The sequence below is a fragment of the Lactuca serriola genome, chromosome 5 (genome assembly GCF_051521515.1).
Source record: "Lactuca serriola cultivar US96UC23 chromosome 5, Lser_US96UC23_V15, whole genome shotgun sequence".
NCBI classification, from domain to species: Eukaryota; Viridiplantae; Streptophyta; class Magnoliopsida; order Asterales; family Asteraceae; genus Lactuca; species Lactuca serriola.
The window spans coordinates 123,336,086-123,355,073 of NC_136412.1; the positions used below are offsets into that span (position 1 = coordinate 123,336,086).

Here is an 18,988-nt window from a genome sequence, read left to right on the forward strand (position 1 = left end):
ATTATATATTTATTTTAGATTTAAAAAGGGTTCTCGGCCGTACACAGGTTCTTGGTCCTAGGTGTTTTCGGTCACTTGAAGATTTGAAGGATGTTCTCGGTATTCTTGGTGAAAATATGAAGATTTGAAGGTTTTTCTTTGAAGGTATGAATGTTCTTGGATGATACTTGGAAGCAAAATGAGAGCGTTTTTGAGTGAAATGGGTGAGAAATGATTAAGTTTTCGAGGAAAAACTTATATATCGGTTGAGTTTTCTCCCGGAAAGGTGGTTCTTGGCCGAAATCCGTTTGCTGTCCGATAAATGTTTCGGTGGGGAAGTTTTCGGTCCGAGGTTCTCGGTTTAAAAGGAAAAACTTGGATTTTTAAGTGTATTTTATTCCAAATACATATATAACATATCATTTATATAATTTAAATCCTATTTAACCCTTATGAATTTAACGAAATGAATAAAACCTTGAATTTTATTTAGCGGATTTAACTTTTGTTCTTGGAAAGTATACACTATCCATTTGAAGTAGTGTATGGTGTGAATCCTTACAAGCCTTTGGATTTGATTCCATTATCAAAGGATGTATTGGTTATAAGGATGCAATTGTTAAGTTGAAAGCCACAATGAAACTACACCAACAAATCCATGCATGGGTCATGAAAACCCAAAATGTGATGGATTAGTGGTTACTAGTGATCTAGAAGGTGGTTTGGGCTCAATGGTTGGATTGTGCATGGTAACCCACAAATTTAATTAGGGTTGCATGAATGATAGGGCAACATTTTTAAGGTATCTTAAATGCTAAAACCCATTACTTTTTGCTTCATAAAGCCTCCTAACCGTTTTTGACACTCTTTGGTGGATTAGGGTTACGTTTTAATGCTTCTTATGGCTCCTTAATGAAGCTTGGACATTTTTTTTCATTCTCAAGTGCCTTGGATGTTTTTTTTGTGTTATTTCAAGAGTTTCCTTAATTTTCATTTAGCAGTTTTAATGAGTAGTTGGTTGGTTGGCTTGTAACCACCAACTTTGTAATAAAGGCTTCATATAAAGCCAAGTTTATGCATGGAAAAGTGATAGATGAATTTAATCAAAGAATCCTTTTGTTCACTTTGAATTATTGTCATAGTTCACAAATTATCATCTTTTGGATGTGATCCTTAGTTGATCAAATTCAAACTAATAGGTCTTAGGTTGTCTTCAGATTTACAAGATATAGGTCTAGTTTGTTTATCAAATCTATCCTTTTATTGTTTTTGTCTTAAACACTATCCAATCTCAATACAAAACAACCCATACACGTATCACCCGTACTACTAAAAGCATAAGATCTGTACTCAAATCGAGGAAAGTCAATAGGATTCTAAAAAGCCTGTAGAATGAGGAATTCTTTGGGCATGTTCTAATCATTTGGATGGTTGCTTTTTAGTATGGTGATGAGCACTCGTGGAGGAGGTTCTAGTTCTAGTTCAGGCTCAACTCTGGTGTTGAGCCGATTGATGAGAGGATTCATGAGTTTGTTTGTTTGAGATCACTCACGGTATTATGGATGCGACTGCTATGATGTTTGGTACCATCAAGAATGGGATCATGGAGTTGCTAGATGAGTGAATTAGGGCTTTTCATGCAAAGATTATGGCTGGTAAGATTGGGGTACGAACTCTCTCTTTTTGGGAGTTCAAGGCTTGCAGAGCCCTATCGTTCTTTGGGAAGGAACCTATTCCTAGTAGATGGTGGATTGTTAACATGAAGAATGCTCAGCATATGAGTTTCTGCCTTGAGGGATCGGAGGTGGTATTTGCATCTTGACTTCTGAGGGATGGAACCCGCGATTGGTGGGAGGAGGTTGGTCACTCTTTGGGAGCAGAGGCCGTAGGGACCATGTCTTGGACATATTTCTTGATGATATTCAGGGCAGAGTTTGCACCGAACATTAAGGTGTAAAAGTTGGTGATGGAGTTTCAAAACCTTTGCCAGACGAAAAAGACCATGGCTGAGATCACCGTCAAGTTCAAGGAGAGGGATTTGTTGGTTCCGTAGTATGCTCGAATGAGGAGATGAAGAAGACGAGGTACCATGATATGAAGTGGGATGATATTCTGGAGTTTACGAGCCTATCAAGTTGCAAGAACTTTTATGAAATGATTGCTAGAGCCCGAAAACGAGAGATTGAGCTGGAGCTTTAGACGAAGCATGGGTCAGAACAAGATCAGACTATAGTGGACTGGACGAAGAGTCCCAAGACTCAGGATCCACGATCAGGAGGCCATCATGGCGGGACTGTTGTATCAACCGTATTCCAGGTACTTTTCAATTTTGACCTTAAGTATGAAATTATTGCAAATTCAGTCCCTACGTGGGGCGTACCTTATGGGCATGCTGTGCGTAGCTCATGAAATGAAGTCGTGGATTCCCTTGCATACGTTGGGTGTACGTATGAGTACGCTGGGTATACTCACGCAAGTCTCAAACCATAATTTTTAGGGTTTGAACCCTATTTAAAGGACATGATGGTCTTAAACCCTCCCTTACCTCTAGCCTCCATCCTTTTTTTCCATGAAAAGGAATAAATGTTGCAACTTTACAATTTTAGATGTTGATTAGGATTAGATTTGAAGTTTAGACGTTAAGTCTTTAATAATTAAGACCATAGTTAAGATTTTGGACTTCTGAAGTGTACGTTAGGCGTAACCCTGAGTATGTTGGGCGTAAAAGGTTGCTGCCTGGTAATCCTTCCAAAACCAAGTAGTACGCGAGACGTAGTAGGTAGTATGCAGGGCGTACTCCCAAAAAACCCATTTGGGCCATTTTGGGCATTGTGTCGTTAGGGTTTTGGGCCTCGTATATTGGGTCATGTATGGGTGGGGAAAAATGCTCAATTACCCTTAGTATGATAGTATATGATTTGGACCATTGATTATGGGTTAAAACCCTGATTATTAATTAGGGTTGTCTTTGGGTTTTGATTAGTGTGAGGAGTCGTGATAGTAGCATCTTGAGTGTGTGATTAAGTTATATTCAGTTAGAGGTGAGTCTCCTTATTGTGCTTGTGGGTCGAAGGCATCACTTCCGACCCACCAACTTGTGTATGTACGATGCTAGTTGTTTTGTTACTCTTACGTGTTTGCATGTTGGGTTGAAATAAACCCTAGCTCTGGGCCCATTACTGACTGATTGGGTTGAAATAAAACCAGAGCTGGGATCATGAGTATATGATGGGTTGAAAGAAACCCTAGGGCTAGGCCGATGAGTATATATTGGGTTGGAGTATACCCCACAGCTAGGCCCATATGTATGTTTGGTATGTGGTACTTTGGGGAACTCACTAAGATTTGTGGTTACTGTTTATTTTATGGTTGTAGGTAATTCTGGTACTAAAGGGAAGGGCCTGTCATGATGGCACAACATCCTCCCCTCATAATTTCCACACTACTTATATATTTTTACTTTGATGATTTTGATATTGTATTTTGTGATTGACTTGGAGATATTTGATGTATGGAACTAATGGTTTAAAAAAATTATCACTAATTTTTGGGTCGTTGCAAGTTGATATCAGGACCTCGTTTTGTGGGATTTGGGCATACTTTCGGGTGTGTCAGATTTCAAACTGAGGAAATGATAATCTTTTCAAAAGAAAAATTAAATTTTAAAAAGATTTTTACTAAGTAAAAAGGGGGTGCGATGCATGTAATCAGTTAGGCTCAAGTAAGTGGTTCTCAAAATACCCATACCCATGTGTTTCAGATATGTGAATTACATGCTAGTGTAGGGCAAAGGATGCCTTCAGGAATCATATGATAGAATTTCCTGATTTGTGTGATGCCTTATAACCTAAGAGGATTGGATGCTATGTGTTACTTAGAATTTATATCGACTCATTTATTTACTAAGTGTATTCCTTAAAGTTGTATACAAGTAGGTTCATGTAGCCATATAATGATCGGTTTATCCTCTTTTCCTGTTCCTTGTTTGGTAATGGACTGGGGGCCTGAGCAACATGCAACTTTTGAGACCTTGAGGTAAAGATTGTGTGAGGCGCCGGTTTTGACCCTGCCTGAGGGTGTGGAGGATTTTATGGTTTATATTGATGCATTGATCACGGTTTAGTGTGTAGTTATGATGTAGAGCGATCAAGTTATTGCTTATGCTTTGAAACAGCTAAAGCCACATGATGCAAACTATACTACACATGATTTAGAGCTGGGGACGATGGTGATTTTCCTCAAGATCTGGTAGCATTACCTCTATGGGGTTTGAAATCTATATACTCACACATGTCGATCATCAACAATATCAACCTCTAATCGACAATCCAGCTCCCCCGGTGCATCGACAAACCTCTTGATGAGCGCTGGTGACGTGCCTAGGGCAGCACGGCAAAATCGCGTCTAGCCTAGGAGCCGGGCACGCCAACCAGGCTTAGCCCAGCAGGCTTAGCGCCCGCTGTCGCTCCTGGGAGTGGAACGCACAGGCGGAAGGCTCGCGCCCGCCAAGGGACGCTCCCGGCTCCAAGACAAAAGAAACGGTCGGGGGACAACCAGAAGAATCAGGCCATTACCATCAGAGCCAACGAGAGCGCCCTAACGGTTGAAGGCGCATGGCCCTCCAATCAGCACCCCTGATATTGTCTCCCCAAAAAGCGATCTTGTCTAGTATGAACCAGGAAAGGGGGCTAGGTATAAAAGGATACGCTCTCAGACCTACGAGGTAAGCTCTCTGGACTCTCTAAGATCGCACACCCAAAGATCCTAAACACTCTCTAAATTGACCGTCGGAGCGTTCTTCCGGGAGCTCCTCCCGGAAAGAGGCTGACGGCCTCCTTTATTTGTGATCTTGCAGTGGCAACCGAGAATCCAAGTGAACAATACCGATCGAGCCAAGCCAAGGTCGCAACATTTGGCGCCATCCGTTTGTGAGATTAAGAACACAAACTAAAAGCACGAAAGTGACAAGTGAATGGTGTCCAACGACAGTGAGGGACAACAGGCTAGTCCCATACGTCCCATGGCAGCGTTGGACAAAACACTGCTGTCTACAACGGTCAGCAGGGCTGCTACAGGAGAAGGAAGCTCAACGGTAACCACTAAAGGTGCCCCACAACCGCCAGTTCACCAGCCAAGAATAACTCCGGTGGGGCCATTTCCAGCAACGTCCTTTCAGATGCCACCGTTCTTCATGCCGCCATTGCAAAAAACACAACCGGTTCACTCAGCGATGCTTCCACCAAGCCACGTTTTCAACATCCCACCGTCGTTTACAGCTACACCGCCGTACCAGGTGACAAGCGGACAAAGTTCAATGCTTTCAGTGCCACCGTTGGCGCAAACCATGATAGCTCATACGCCACCTGTCTATTCACTGGCCGGCACATGGACCGGACCAACCATCACCGCCAACAATAACTTACAGCAGACAACAACGGTTAGCCCTATGACCCTTATACACCCTTTTCCCTCCAGTTACTCCCTCCAACTACCATTCCAGCTGTACCCCTTTTACGGACCAATCCCTGGCTATCACACGCCGCCACCATATGGCTTAAACACACAATACCAGCAGCCGGGAGCGTCCACCATCCCAGGCCACGAATGCCTTTCCTATAGTGTCACATCTCCGTTTGTCAAAGAATTGTTGGACCACGAAATACCAAACACAACCAAACTACCGACGCTCAAGACATATAACGGAACCACTGACCCGGATAGCCACATCGACACATATGAATGGACCATGACGTCATTAAAGCTTGATGAGAGGTTTTGGTGCATGTATTTCCCAACTACACTTGACGGCAACACCGACACATGGTTCAAGACGCTACGACTGGGCAGCATTTCCAATTTTGCCCATCTTAAGTATCTTTTTCTTACCAACTTTATGCAATTACGCAAGTACAAGGGAGACTCTCATTCAATCATATGTTGTAAGAAAAAGGAGGGTGAAACTGTATGTGAATACTTCACAAGTTTCATAAACGCCACGTTAGACGTACCGGGGCATGATGAGGGGTTCATAGCCGACGCCTTCACGTGGGGGATTTTGCCAGGCCCTTTAACACAAAAACTCATGGGAAAGAAGCCTCTAACATGGGCCGAATTGAAGGAAAGGGTGGAACGATATTTGAGACAGGAGGATGGCAAAGCAGCAAAACAGGCCTACTTGAATGCCATGACTGCCACGCACCACAACCCGGGTCACATGGATTTCCAAGGGGGAAGTAGGCACTACGGCCAAGCAAGAAGACCACAGGCTCAGTTCCGACCGTTTGCCAAGGATGACAGGTGTGGCCGTTGCCCGAAGGTGTACACAGTGTCGGAGTAGTAACAACCAGCCAAATCGCCAAAGAACCGGTACTGCGAATACCACAAAAGTAAGACGCATGATACAAATAACTGTTCGGTATTAAAAAAAGAAATGGAAGAGAAGAAGCTTAAAGGGAACCTGGTGGAAATAGCACGAAGCTTGCGTGCCAAATTTGACGCCGAAAACGCTAAAAACACGCCTCGCGAAGGGGTCCAGCCTAAGGAGATATTCATGATACGGAGTAAGAGAAGCAGGGGAGAGCAACAAAGGGAACATGGGACCATTAGAACCTCGATACGTACGCTCACATTCTCTGTTCAAGACCCTGGCCCGGAGGGATGGAGGGGAGACGACCCACTAGTAATCCAAGCCTCCATCAGGAATGTAACCATACACAGGGTCTACGTTGATACAGGAAGTTCGGCGGACATCATCTATGAGCACTGTTTCCGGCTTCTCCCAGATCGTTGGAAAGACAACCTACGGCCAACGACGGGGAGGCTGGTCGGGTTCACCGGCCATAGCTTATGGCCTGATTGACTTTGTGGTCATTCGACATGAGGCGGAACACAATATCATTCTGGGGAGAATAGCTCTCTTAAAGCTAGGGGCAGTTCCATCAACCATGCATGGATTCATGAAGTTCGACAGTCCAACGGGCACAACCACAGTACTGGCCACTCCACCGAAAGAATTGCAATGCTTTACAATTATGAAACCAGTAGAGATAACTAAAGAGGCCAAGAGGCTGAGACGTGACCCCGCAAAAGGAAAGGAGGTGAGCAACGAGGAACACCTTGACCAGCCAGTCAGTATTGGATGCGATCTCCCGAGTCACATAAGAAGAGCGTTGGTTGACTTGTTCAAGCGGTATAAACACGTGTTTGCATGGACCCCCACGGACATGGGGGGTAGAAAGGAAAGTCATTGAGCAAAAACTGTAATTAAACCAAGAGCAAAGGAGGTTAAGCAAAAGAAGAGGGTCCAGGGTGGGGACCCTAATAGGGTAATCAACGCCGAGGTGGCGAAACTAGCGGAAGCTGGAATAGTAAGGGAAGCAATATTCCCGACATGGATCGCCAATCCGGTTATGGTCCGCAAGCAAGATGGGTCATGGCGAATGTGCATAGACTTTTCCAACTTAAACAAAGCATGCCCTAAAGACTGTTACCCCCTCCCGGAAATTGACCAGAAGGTAGAGTCATTGCAAGGATTCAAGCTGAAATGTTTTTTAGATGCATATAAAGGGTATCATCAAATCTTGATGAGAAAAGAGGACGAGGAAAACACATATTTTTACACGGACCATGGAACTTTCTGTTACACCAAGATACCTTTCGGTCTAAAGAATGCAGGGGCTACGTACCAGCGCCTAGTCGACTTAATCTTCGCCAAACAAATTGGGAGAAACATTGAGGTGTATGTGGAGGATATGGTGATCAAGAGTCCACACGATGACAAGATGTTACAAGACATCGAGGAGACTTTTCGAACCCTAGAGAGGGTAAAGATGAAGCTAAACCCGACCAAATGCACGTTTCGAGTGAAAGAGAGGCAATTCTTGGGATACTATGTCACCAGGCAGGGCATCCAATCTAGCCCGACCAAGGTGGACGAGTTTATCGAAACGCCAACCCCAGGAACCCTCAGGGATGCGCAGGGTCTAAACGGGAAGCTTACAGCTCTGAGCAGGTTCATCTCGGAATCCGTTGACAAGGCCATGCCGTTGTTCACACGTTAAAATGCTGCATCGAAAAGAGCAACGTCTAGTGGACAAACGAAGCAGAAGTAGCACTCCAGAAAATCAAGGAGGCATTACACAAGTTACCCACGCTGGCCAGTCCCGTCCCGGGGGAGACGTTGCAAATGTAGCTTTCGACCTCAAACGAAGCGATATCCTTAATATTGACTGTAGAAAAGGAAGGAGAACAGAGACCGGTGTACTTTGTAAGCAGGGCACTATAAGGGCCAGAACTCAACTACCCCACCATTGAAAAGTTAGTCCTGGAACTCATCTACATGGCACGACGACTGAGGCGGTATTTTCAAGCACATCAGATCGAAGTGCTAACAAACTGCCACATCAAACAAATACTGCTTAAACCAGAGATGTCGGGCCGGCTAGCGAAATGGGCAATCGAATTAGGGGAGCATGACATAAGTTACCACCCGAGAACAAGTATTAAGGGACAAGCATTGGCCGACTTCCTGCTAGAAATCCTAGACGAAGGGGGCCCTGTTAAGGAGAAAGTGTGAGCAGTTGAAGGAGCTCCAGCCGACAATAGTTCGTGGACACTATATACGGACAGGGAGTTTAGCAGGGAAGGCTCGAGGGCGGGGCTAATCTTGACTAGCCCAGAGGGGGAATAAGTGACTTACTCCCTCCGTTTTGATTTTCACACATCAAACAATGAAGCGGAGTACGAGGATCTGCTCGCAGGATTGCGACTAGCCAAGCAAATGGGTGTAAAGGCTGTAACGGCCCTGACCGACTCAAGGCTAGCAGCGAACCAGCTCAATGGAAGTTTGGAGGTAAGAGATCAGAGAATGGGAAGGTACGTGAAAATGGTGAAACAACTAGTCGAATCGTTCAAGCAGTTCACAATTAAGCAGATACCTAGAAGTGAAAATAAGAGGGCGGATGCCTTAAGCAAATTGGCATCTACGTGCTTTGATCACCTATCGAAGAAAGTCTTGGTAGAGGTACTCCGAGAAAGAAGTATAAACGAACGACAGGTGAATGCCCTAACGACCACTGGACCCACGTGGATGACACCATTCAGGGAATACCTACAAAGGGGGGTGCTGCCGGACGATCACGGCGAGGCCAGGAAGATACGTATAAAAGCGCCCACATATGCATTAATAAATGGATAATTATACAGGAAATGGTTCACAGCGCCATGGATGAAGTGTGTAGACCAATCCAAAGGGAGAGAGATGCTACAGGAAGCACACGCAGGCCAGGTGGGTGCACACGAGGGGGCACGGGCCTTAACAGGCAAAGTACTACGAATGGGTGTATACTGACCCACAATACAACAAGATGCGCTAGAGATAGCCAGGAGATGTAGGGAATGCCAATCTTACGCTCCAGTCCAAGCAAAACCCCACCACCATTGCATAACATATCTAGCCCGTGGCTGTTCTACGGATGGGGTATAGATATAGTGGGCCCATTCCCGGAAGCACCAGGGAAGCTAAAATACATAGTGGTGCCCGTAGATTGTTTCACAAAATGGATTGAAGCGGAGCCGTTAGCATGCATCTCAGAGAGACACAGGATAAAGTTCATATGGAAGAATATTATAACAAGGTTTGGGATGCCTAAAGTACTCATCAGTGACAACGACCTATAGTTTGCTGAGAACCCATTCAAGGAGTGGTGCGCCACCAAAGGGATAAATCAACGATTCATATCAGTAGCACACCCACAAGCGAACGGACAGACGGAGGTGTCCAATCGAACTATCGTGAATGGGATGAAGAAAAGGCTGGGAAATGCAAAAGGGACATGGGCAGAGGAGATACCGACAATGTTATGGTCATACAGGACCACACTGTGAACAAGCATGCAAGAAACCTCGTTCAACTTGACATACGGGATAGAAGCTATGCTCCCCATGGAGTTAACGGTGAGTACACTAAGGGTGGATAGCACAGATGAAGAAAGCAATGCACGGGACCTGAGGATAAACCTGGATATCCTAGAAGAAAAATGCAAAAAATTAGAAATACGCCAGGTTGCATACAAGCATGCAACAGAAAGGTACTATAACCAAAGGGTAAAGGAGAAAGCGTGCATAGTAGGTGAGTATGTTCTAAGGAAAAACGAAGTGAGCCGAGCCCAACCCCAAGTCAAATTGGGTCCAACATGGGAAGGCCCTTACGAAGTCACAAAAGCAAATTGGAATGGTGCATATGTTCTGGAAACAATAGAAGGAAGGCAGATTCCAAGAACATGGAACGCCAGAAACTTGAAGAAGTATTTCTTTTGAAAATAAAAAGATGTAACCTCGGTTGATCAACGTGCTGCTCAGCGTAGCAGATCCCGAGTGCTTAGTGTACATAAGTCCATGCTTAGTGACATGAGTCTCATACTTAGTGTATTTAAAGTCCTCAGTCAATGTAATGGGATGATCCAAATGCTAATCATTAATACTTAGTGTATTAATTCTTAACGATTGAAAATTCGCATGTAAAGCTCGATAGTTGGGTACTAAGAGCACCCAATACCGATACTTAGTGTGTCGACAATAACATAGGCAAAGCAAAACGCCTAGCACATTAGAGCGATGTATATTTTTCACAAAAAAAAAAGAGAGAGCAAAAACAAAATAGCAAACAAAGCAAACAACAAACAAGTAATGCTTAGAGCACATAGTTACATACTTAAGATAGTAAATATTGTTTCAAAGTTCATGAATATTACTAACCAAAGGCATCATATGGCTACCAAAAGGAATATGAAAGAAGGAAACCAAAAAACAAGCGAATAAATTTTTTACGCCCCAAGAGGGGTAGCACACAATGCCGGAGCATCATTAACAACATCATTCCCATCACCTGCAACTTCACTTCCCACAACAGCCACCTCACTTCCGTTACCATCACCAACACTCGCTCCAACGATACGATTACCATCATCCTCACCACCCTCATTACCTCCTCCACCATCAACCTCAACTACCTGCACCACCTTACGACCCACCGAACTCTCCGGGGTACCCTCTGAGCCACCAAAAGAACATAATTCCCGGAGACCCTCAATACCCAATTCCCCTAAACCCAACAAGGACGCATGGTCCATACTAGCAAAAGACAACATAACATCATTCACGCTAACCACGAGACCAACAGAAGTAGCACCAATACCAACATCCCCACCACCAGCACCGACATAAGTTTTTTGAACATACTCAACCCCGACCACAAAAGCAGCATGTTGGATGAGACTTATTGCATTAGTAAATCCTGGGTGCTCAATCAATTTATCAATAATGCGAACAACACCAATGTGCACCTGCCAATCCAAGTCCCGACAAGAAGCGTCCACATCCGATTGCATCAAAGAAATAAGTTTATCGCGATCAGCGACGTCACGCTCAAGACTTTCCACCTGGATCATCAAACCTTCATTCACTTGAGTAAGGGAGTCGATCTTAACCTCCAAAGCGGCCTTAGTTTCATCAAGGACAGTCTTCTCAGAAGCCAGCAATTCACACTTTTGCTCAGACAAATGGAGGTCGTTGCCAAGCTCGCCAAGGTGACGCTCCAGCCCGGTCACGCGTGACTCGTAGGTAGCATGTAAGGCCTCCATCCCTCCAAGGGCATGGTCACGTCAGGAACCTGCAACAAGATAAAACATGGCCTGCGCCGCAGCGTAAACCATGTTATGAGAAAGGTCAGGATTACTCATAGCCTCCATATCGCCAACTGCAGCTGGAGGCAAAGCATGGCGGGAAAATTCCAAAGCATTGGCACGAACAGAGAGTCGGGAATCATTATGGAGATCCCAGGAAGGAACGAAGACAGAGGACCCAATAGAACTGTCCCCGGAAACACCACCTAAAGAAACTGGAACTTGACCAAGGCCGCTAGAACCTTTAACCGGGGAAAAATTCAAGGGAACAAATGGAACACCTGGAATAGGAATAGAGGAGAAGGTTGAAGCAAGGAGCTGTTCAGTTGCCCTGTCGATCCCTTCGGACCGTTGCGCGTCGTCATCAGGGATCACAACCACACCGGTCGGTATGGAAGTCATAGAACTCAGCAGACGAGAGAAGCTGCGCCTGGTCTGAATTCTCTTGGTAGCAGCAGGTGCGCCGGTAACCGGCTCACCCATGGCTAAGACAACTTTTCTCTTCGCCTGCATCCGCTGGACATCAGTGATAACCCCTTCTTTACTGTCTTCGCTACCTTCCACGGAGGAGGATCGAGTGCTACCCAGGGGCATGACAGCAGAGATGGGGTGAGCGTGTAAAGGATTCTCCTCCGACGCTGACGAGCCTGTAGGCAGAACGGAAGGGGCAGCAGTTAAGGCAAGCTGATCCATCCGGCAAGGTGGAGGAAGCCGATCAACTAGATCCACCTCGCGATACTCCAACTTGCCCCGATAATGCTTCCGTAACACCTCATCCATGGATAGGGAAGATTCAGCACCTAAGGATGTCAGAACAAGGAACATCAATCATATTGCAGTAATAAGGGGAAGAAGGAAAAAAGAGGGGTGCAACACTCACCGTCAACGACGGAGGAAAACACTGCCATTTTGCCACGATGCCTCCAAGAAGGGCTCATCCCTACACCAGAAAGCAGAGCCTCAGAATAATCTCCAGGGGATACTTGCACACTCTTCAGGTAGTCAGCGACACCTTGGTTATGAGGGAAGAATTTGGGGATGGTATCGGCAAAAGCATTCGCACGGTACCGACCACTTCTGACCAACTCCTGGTTCACCCACAACCATTTATCCTGCCAGTTCTTAGGGGCCTGCCCGTTGGGAACCAGGGCATGCCCCCCTCGTCGGACTGAAAAGGTGCATTTGTCTCCAGTGATGCAGAATCGGAAGAAAAACTTGAAAACGAAGTAGTCCGGAAGATACCCGTTAGCTCTGCAGATCATTTCAAATGCAACCACTTTGTTGACTGCGTTGGGAGTCAACATTTGGAGACTGCAACCGTCTTTTTGGAAGACCTCTTCTTGAAAATCTGTCAGAGGAAAACGGATGCCAGCATCTAGGGTTTTCAAATAAACCCCAATCTTGCCAGAGGGAGGGGATGAGATACTGGAGCCAGGTGAAGGAAACTCTACACCTTCTGGGGAAGATAAACCATATGTGATCTCTAGTTGATGATACTCAGTGGCGGAAGGGAGGATACCAGGAAGATTTTCCATGAGAAAGAAAGAAAGAAAGAAGAAGATAAACCCATAAAGAGGAAGACGAAGAGAGAAGGAGGAAAAGATAAAGAGAAACTGTGTAAATGCTTCTATAAAGAAATGATGAAGAGGCGGGACATTTAAATGGTTGAATGACGTAACTGCCAGTCACCATGCGCAGTCACGTTGCCATTAAAGACGGAACAACGGGTAAAGAAAAACCAACATGCGTAAGCTATCTAAGTCCAGAATGCTATAACTAGCGCTGCAACCCAATGGCTACTGGACTGGGGGACTTGATGACGTGCCTAGCGCAGCACGACAAAATCGCGTCTAGCCCAGGAGCCAGGCATGCCAACCAGGCTCAGCCCAGCAGGCTTAGCGCCCGCTGGTGCTCCCAGGAGCAGAACGCATAGGCGGAAGGCTCGCGCCCGCCAAGGGACGCTCCTGGCTCCAAGACAAAAGATACGGTCGGGGGACAAGCAAAAGAATCAAGCCATTACCATTAGAGACAATGAGATTGCCCTAACGGTTGAAGGCGCATGACCCTCCAATCAGCACCCCTAATCTTGTCTCCCCAAAAAGCGATATTGTCTAGTACGGAACAGGCAAGGGCTCTAGGTATAAAAGGATACGCTCTCAGACCTACGGGGTAAGCTCTCTGGACTCTCTAAGAACGCACACCCAAAGATCCTAAACACTCTCTAACTTGACCGTTGGAGCGTTCTTCCAGGAGCTCCTCCCGGAAAGCGACTGACGGCCTCCTTTCTTTGTGATCTTGCAGAGGCAGCCGAGAATCCAACTGAACAATACCGATCGAGCCAAGCCAAGGACGAATCAAGCGCAAGATATAAAAAAGATTGGGTAGCCCCCGAATCAAACAATACCAAGGCCGAAATATCGTTAATGAGGAATGATCCTAAAATAAAACACATAAATATAAGCAGAAAATCAACATAAATAAAGAGATAAGGTGAAGATACATACCTATCACCACATCTGGTGTTGCACGAGCCTCTTCAGCTTTCAACTGAAAAGCCATACTCCTCACAATAGGCACATCCACCTTGCCCTGACGGCCATCTATGATCCTCAAGGTCGTCGAAGTGAGAGCTGCAATCGGTCTTGCCGCTGCTAGACTCAAATAATCGGCCTTTTTATGGCCTCTCTGATTGCAAAGGAAGCAAATCATGCTCGATCCTTGGGTAGTGGCCATGCAATCCTAAATAAAATACCCAGTCTTGCCGCACTTATAGCAGCTTGAACCACCACCACCCTTGATGTAAGTCCCTAATTTGCCCGTGTATCAGTCAGATCCGTTTGATGGTGCGGAATCCCAATCAAACGGATGATGTCAGATAAAAATATAAGAGAAGGAGAAGAAGAATTAATATGAATCTTGTATGTATTGATATGAATTATGATCCGGATACAAGAGATTCACACACACATAAAAGCTCCTGTTTCTCTCTGGCCGTAAACTCTCTACTGTTCATCAATCTTTACTCCTCACCCTAACACCTCTATTTTTACTTGAATATGGGCCGGACACACATGGGCCGTAAATGAGTTTGCGGCCGTAAGGTGTTTACGGCCGTAAACTCAGCCGTAAACTAGGCCATAAATTCATAAACTATTACACAAAAATATAATTGCCCAGAAAAGTAAAGTATAAACCATATTTTGACCCAACAATCTCCCCCTTGGTTTATAGCTTTCTTTTCTTAATGACCCAACAAACTCCCCCTAAAAAGTAGCTGACTTTCTTGATAATCTTCATTGGGAACATGGCTTCAGCATTAACCTTTGATTTCTTCAGAGCATCAGGATGAGCATATGAATCTTCAATGAATGACTTCATCTTGAGCACTTGAGGTTTTCTTCAGAATTTGGCATTGAACGCACATTGGGTGAGGAGGCTTGACGTACTGATTCTTGAAAAATAGCGCTTTCAGCTTGAGAATCTTCAGAGAGAACATCAGAGAGAACAAATCTTCTGGATCACTTCAGCAGGTACAAAGATAGCATCAGACTGATTGAGGAGGCTTCAATGCAGTCCGTCACATAATCTTCAATTGCAGCTTCACCTTGCTTCTGGGGTTGAAGGATTGAATGTTGAAAGAATAATCTTCATTTCTTGCTCCTTTGAATGCGAATTCTTCGATGCTCACAGACGAGGCTTTGGCTCAGAAATCTTCAACACAAACTCCATGTGTCTTATCTATACCTGAAATCACTTTTCAAGACAAAACAAAACTAAAAGAAAACTTAGCACACAAATTAAAATAGAAACAAAAATATTTTTGGATTTTTGATTTTTCTGAACAAGAAATAAAACAGAAATAACACTATTTTTGGATTTTTAATTTTTTTGATTTTTCTTTGATTTTTGAATTTTTTGATTTTTTTTTTTATTATTTTTAATTCTCCCCTAATATTTAAATTAGAAGAAACTATGACAAATTTAACAAAATAAAATGATATCAAACTTTAAGAGTGATTTGGGATCAAAGTTTTTAGACAACCTTTATCCACTTGTCGGTACCTTCCATATTCACATCTTTGTCTGGTCGATCGTCGGTATTGTGGTCCACTTAAACACGAAAAATTTGTGACAGATTTAGGACATACTATTTGTTACAAGACAGGTGAACTTAAGTTCCTAAAAAAATTATATCTGATCCTAATTTCTTAGATATTATATCTTAAGGACCATTCATCTGACGACGACCAGGGATATTGTTGTCCACCTAAATCGAGCAGCGAGATCTATAGACAATCTGTATGTGTTCAATTTTAAGTGTACTGGAACGTGTTTCTCGCTTCCTGATATGCCTCATCCATCAAGAACTTCTAGAGTACTCCTTACACTGGGTGAGCAGACAACCATTCAGAGAGAGAAGAGATTCAGAATTCTATTGCTAACTACTTCAGAGGGGTTGAGAAGAAGAAGGTTGCATATGCTGTGTACCAGGTCGGATTAGAAGTCGCGCAAAGGAGACAACATATGGGTAACATATGAGAAGTATTTCACACATATATTTCACACACATATATATATCCTGCAGAGAAATAGAGTTGCATATGTTGTGTACCAGGTCGGATTGGAAGTCACGCAAAGGAGACAACATATGACTAACAGACGGAAAGAAAGAAAATGATATTCTATAGACCTAATTTATCGGAATTTACCAGTCACCCCATCCAACCGGAATTAAGGATAGAATCTGCACATCGAGGAAAAGTTAAGCCACGGTTCCAAGTACAGGTTCAATTATTGTGACGAGTAGATTCTCATGTTTATCTCCCTGCTCAACCTATTCGAGTGTCGTGACATCAGGTTAAACGGATCTAACTAGGTCAAAGTTCGTCAAGTCCTCAAATTCATTAGGTTCAACTTTTCTAGTCAAGTCCATTTAAAATTTTTCGTGCCTACCGACGCATCAAACCAGAGCATAGACCCTTAAACTTCGGGTACGTTAAGCAGACTCAGGTTGCCTGTTATCACATTATCATATCACTACCCAAAACAACCCCTGCAAGCACATTTCATAACCAACAATTTTTTAATTTTTTTTAATTTTCTAATGTTTTTTTTATTTTAATTTTCTAATTTTTTTTGTTTTTATTTCTCTCCCTAAATTTGTGCATAGGAGAGAAACGAAAGTAAATGCGCAAATTTAAACTATCCTAAAACAAAAATTAGTCTTTAAAGCGAATCAACTTAAGACAAACTCAGGAGTATAGAGAAGAAAACGCAAACCGTAAGTCACCGATTGAATTTGCATCCAGAAGGTCTGAGAACAGCACACGTAATCTCAGAATAGATCCGAAAATTCTTCATATCATTAAGCACTAACCCTATTTGTGATCTCTTCCTTTCTTCCTTTCCCGCAAAGGACACATTCTCCCAAACAATGTTCTAAGTGTTGTACAATTGAGAGATGCCTCCTATCATGTGCCTGGAACAACTACTACCAACAAACCGAAGTCTGGTGATATGCCTCCATAGCTGCTCCGACACAGGGCGGGATCAGTTGGTCTTTGGAACCCAGTCCATTTTGAAACTGGGTCGACCTTTGTCATCCTTGCAGGGTACTCTCTCCCATGACATATCCTGCTTATCACAAACAGAAGATGATGAAATATTAGAGTCATTAGAAGATTTGGGAGTTTTCACCTTTGGTACCCATCTATATTCAGGTTTAACCCATTTCTTGTTCGATCCGATGGGTGCCTCGGCACTTGCTTTGGAACTTGAAGCCGACTGCCGAGATGACTTTGACCTAACCGGTCTTGGCTTCACAGGAGTATCTCTTGAACTGGGCTTGTTGGCTGAAATTTCCTTCTTGCCCTTGGGATTTAGATTCTTGGCCTTGTGGGATTGATTTTTAGCCTTCTGCGCGTTCCAATTAGCATTTTCTGAACGAGACCTTGAGGGGTTTCTTTTGGAGTATCTCCCTCTTGGTGCATTCTGCCACCTTTGTGCATAGTAGGGAACGTATGCGCGATTAGGACAGTTTCTGGCAATGTGTCCAGGTGTTCCACAGTGAAAACAAGTCCTTTTCTTCACTGGGAAATTGTTTCTTCCTGCCCCTGGTGTCGTATCCTTGCCTCGTTTCTTGTTGTTTCCACATGCACACTTGCGACAGGCACTCTGTTGCGCTGGAATTGGAGGCCTGTATTTACCAACGGCAGGTTGATTAGAAACAACAGATTTAGAGCTCAAGGGGTCGTTTGTTTGTTCTGAAGAACTCTCCTTGTTATCATCCTCTGCTACTTTACCTGCACATGAAGTAGCAACATTAGTATCTTCAAAATTAATAACTCCTCTTGACATAAATCCAGCTGGTTTTCCGTATTTAAGATGTGCCTCCCTGTCAATTTCTTCTTGTTTCATAGGGATGGATGTGTAGTTATGATTGTAAGGAGGAGGTACACTATCATACCCTAGACCCTTGTTTTGATTCCTTTTAAACTGCATGCTTTGGTCTATCATATTTGCAACCACCTCACTTGAGAAATCATATTTTCTAACATCAAGTTTGGCGGTTTCAAACTTTCCTTTCAAAGATTCAACTTCAGCCACTAGCTCAGCATTTTGTTTGACTATATAATCATAGTTTTCACATTTTTTACTGTAGTCTTCCTGAAGTTTCCTAAAGTCCTTGGTTTTTGCTTCTAATTTAGCCTTCAGGGGTTTCTGTCCTTTCCTGAGTTGATATCCTTTATATCTCAGGTCCTCAACTTCCCTTTTTAATACATCAATTTGTTCCTGAAGAAATTTAATCGTGGCTTCACAAGCTGGAGTACATGTAACTTCAGTGACCGAAATGTTTTCAGAACTCATTGTTTCTCTACACTTCAAAGCATCAAGTTCTTGAATTACATCAGCAAGACTAAGATGATTTAGATCTTTTGTCTTCTTGATGATGGCCACGTTCATATCCCACGATTTCGGAAGTGAATTTAGCAGCTTTTTGTTGATCTCGGACTTAGTCAAGAAGATCCCGACTATATTCATCTCAGTAGTAAGTGTAGTAAATCGCTGCAACTGAGCTTCCAGGGTTTCTCCAGGGATATAATCGAACATGTTGAAATGTTGTCTTAAGATATCCTGACGACTCTCTTTCATGTTTTCAAATTCCCTCGTAGACCTTAAAATCGATTAAAAAAAAACTAGAAGCTAAAATAAAATTTAAAAGTCAAACTTAAAATGCCCTTTTTTTTTAATCAACCTTAAAAGTCAAAATTTAAAAAAAATTAAACTTAAAAGTCAAACTGAAAAGCTAAATTTGAAAATTTAAAAGT

At 43.6% G+C, this 18,988-nt stretch overlaps 1 protein-coding gene across 1 annotated transcript; it reads left to right on the forward strand.

The window, feature by feature from the left end:
- Positions 1 to 9,870: 9,870 nt before the first annotated feature.
- On the forward strand, positions 9,871 to 10,296 carry LOC145049779 (uncharacterized). The gene has a single exon (XM_078998137.1). It carries the CDS (start codon positions 9,871 to 9,873, stop codon positions 10,294 to 10,296), a length of 426 nt encoding a protein of 141 aa, XP_078854263.1.
- The last annotated feature ends 8,692 nt before the right edge of the window (positions 10,297 to 18,988 follow it).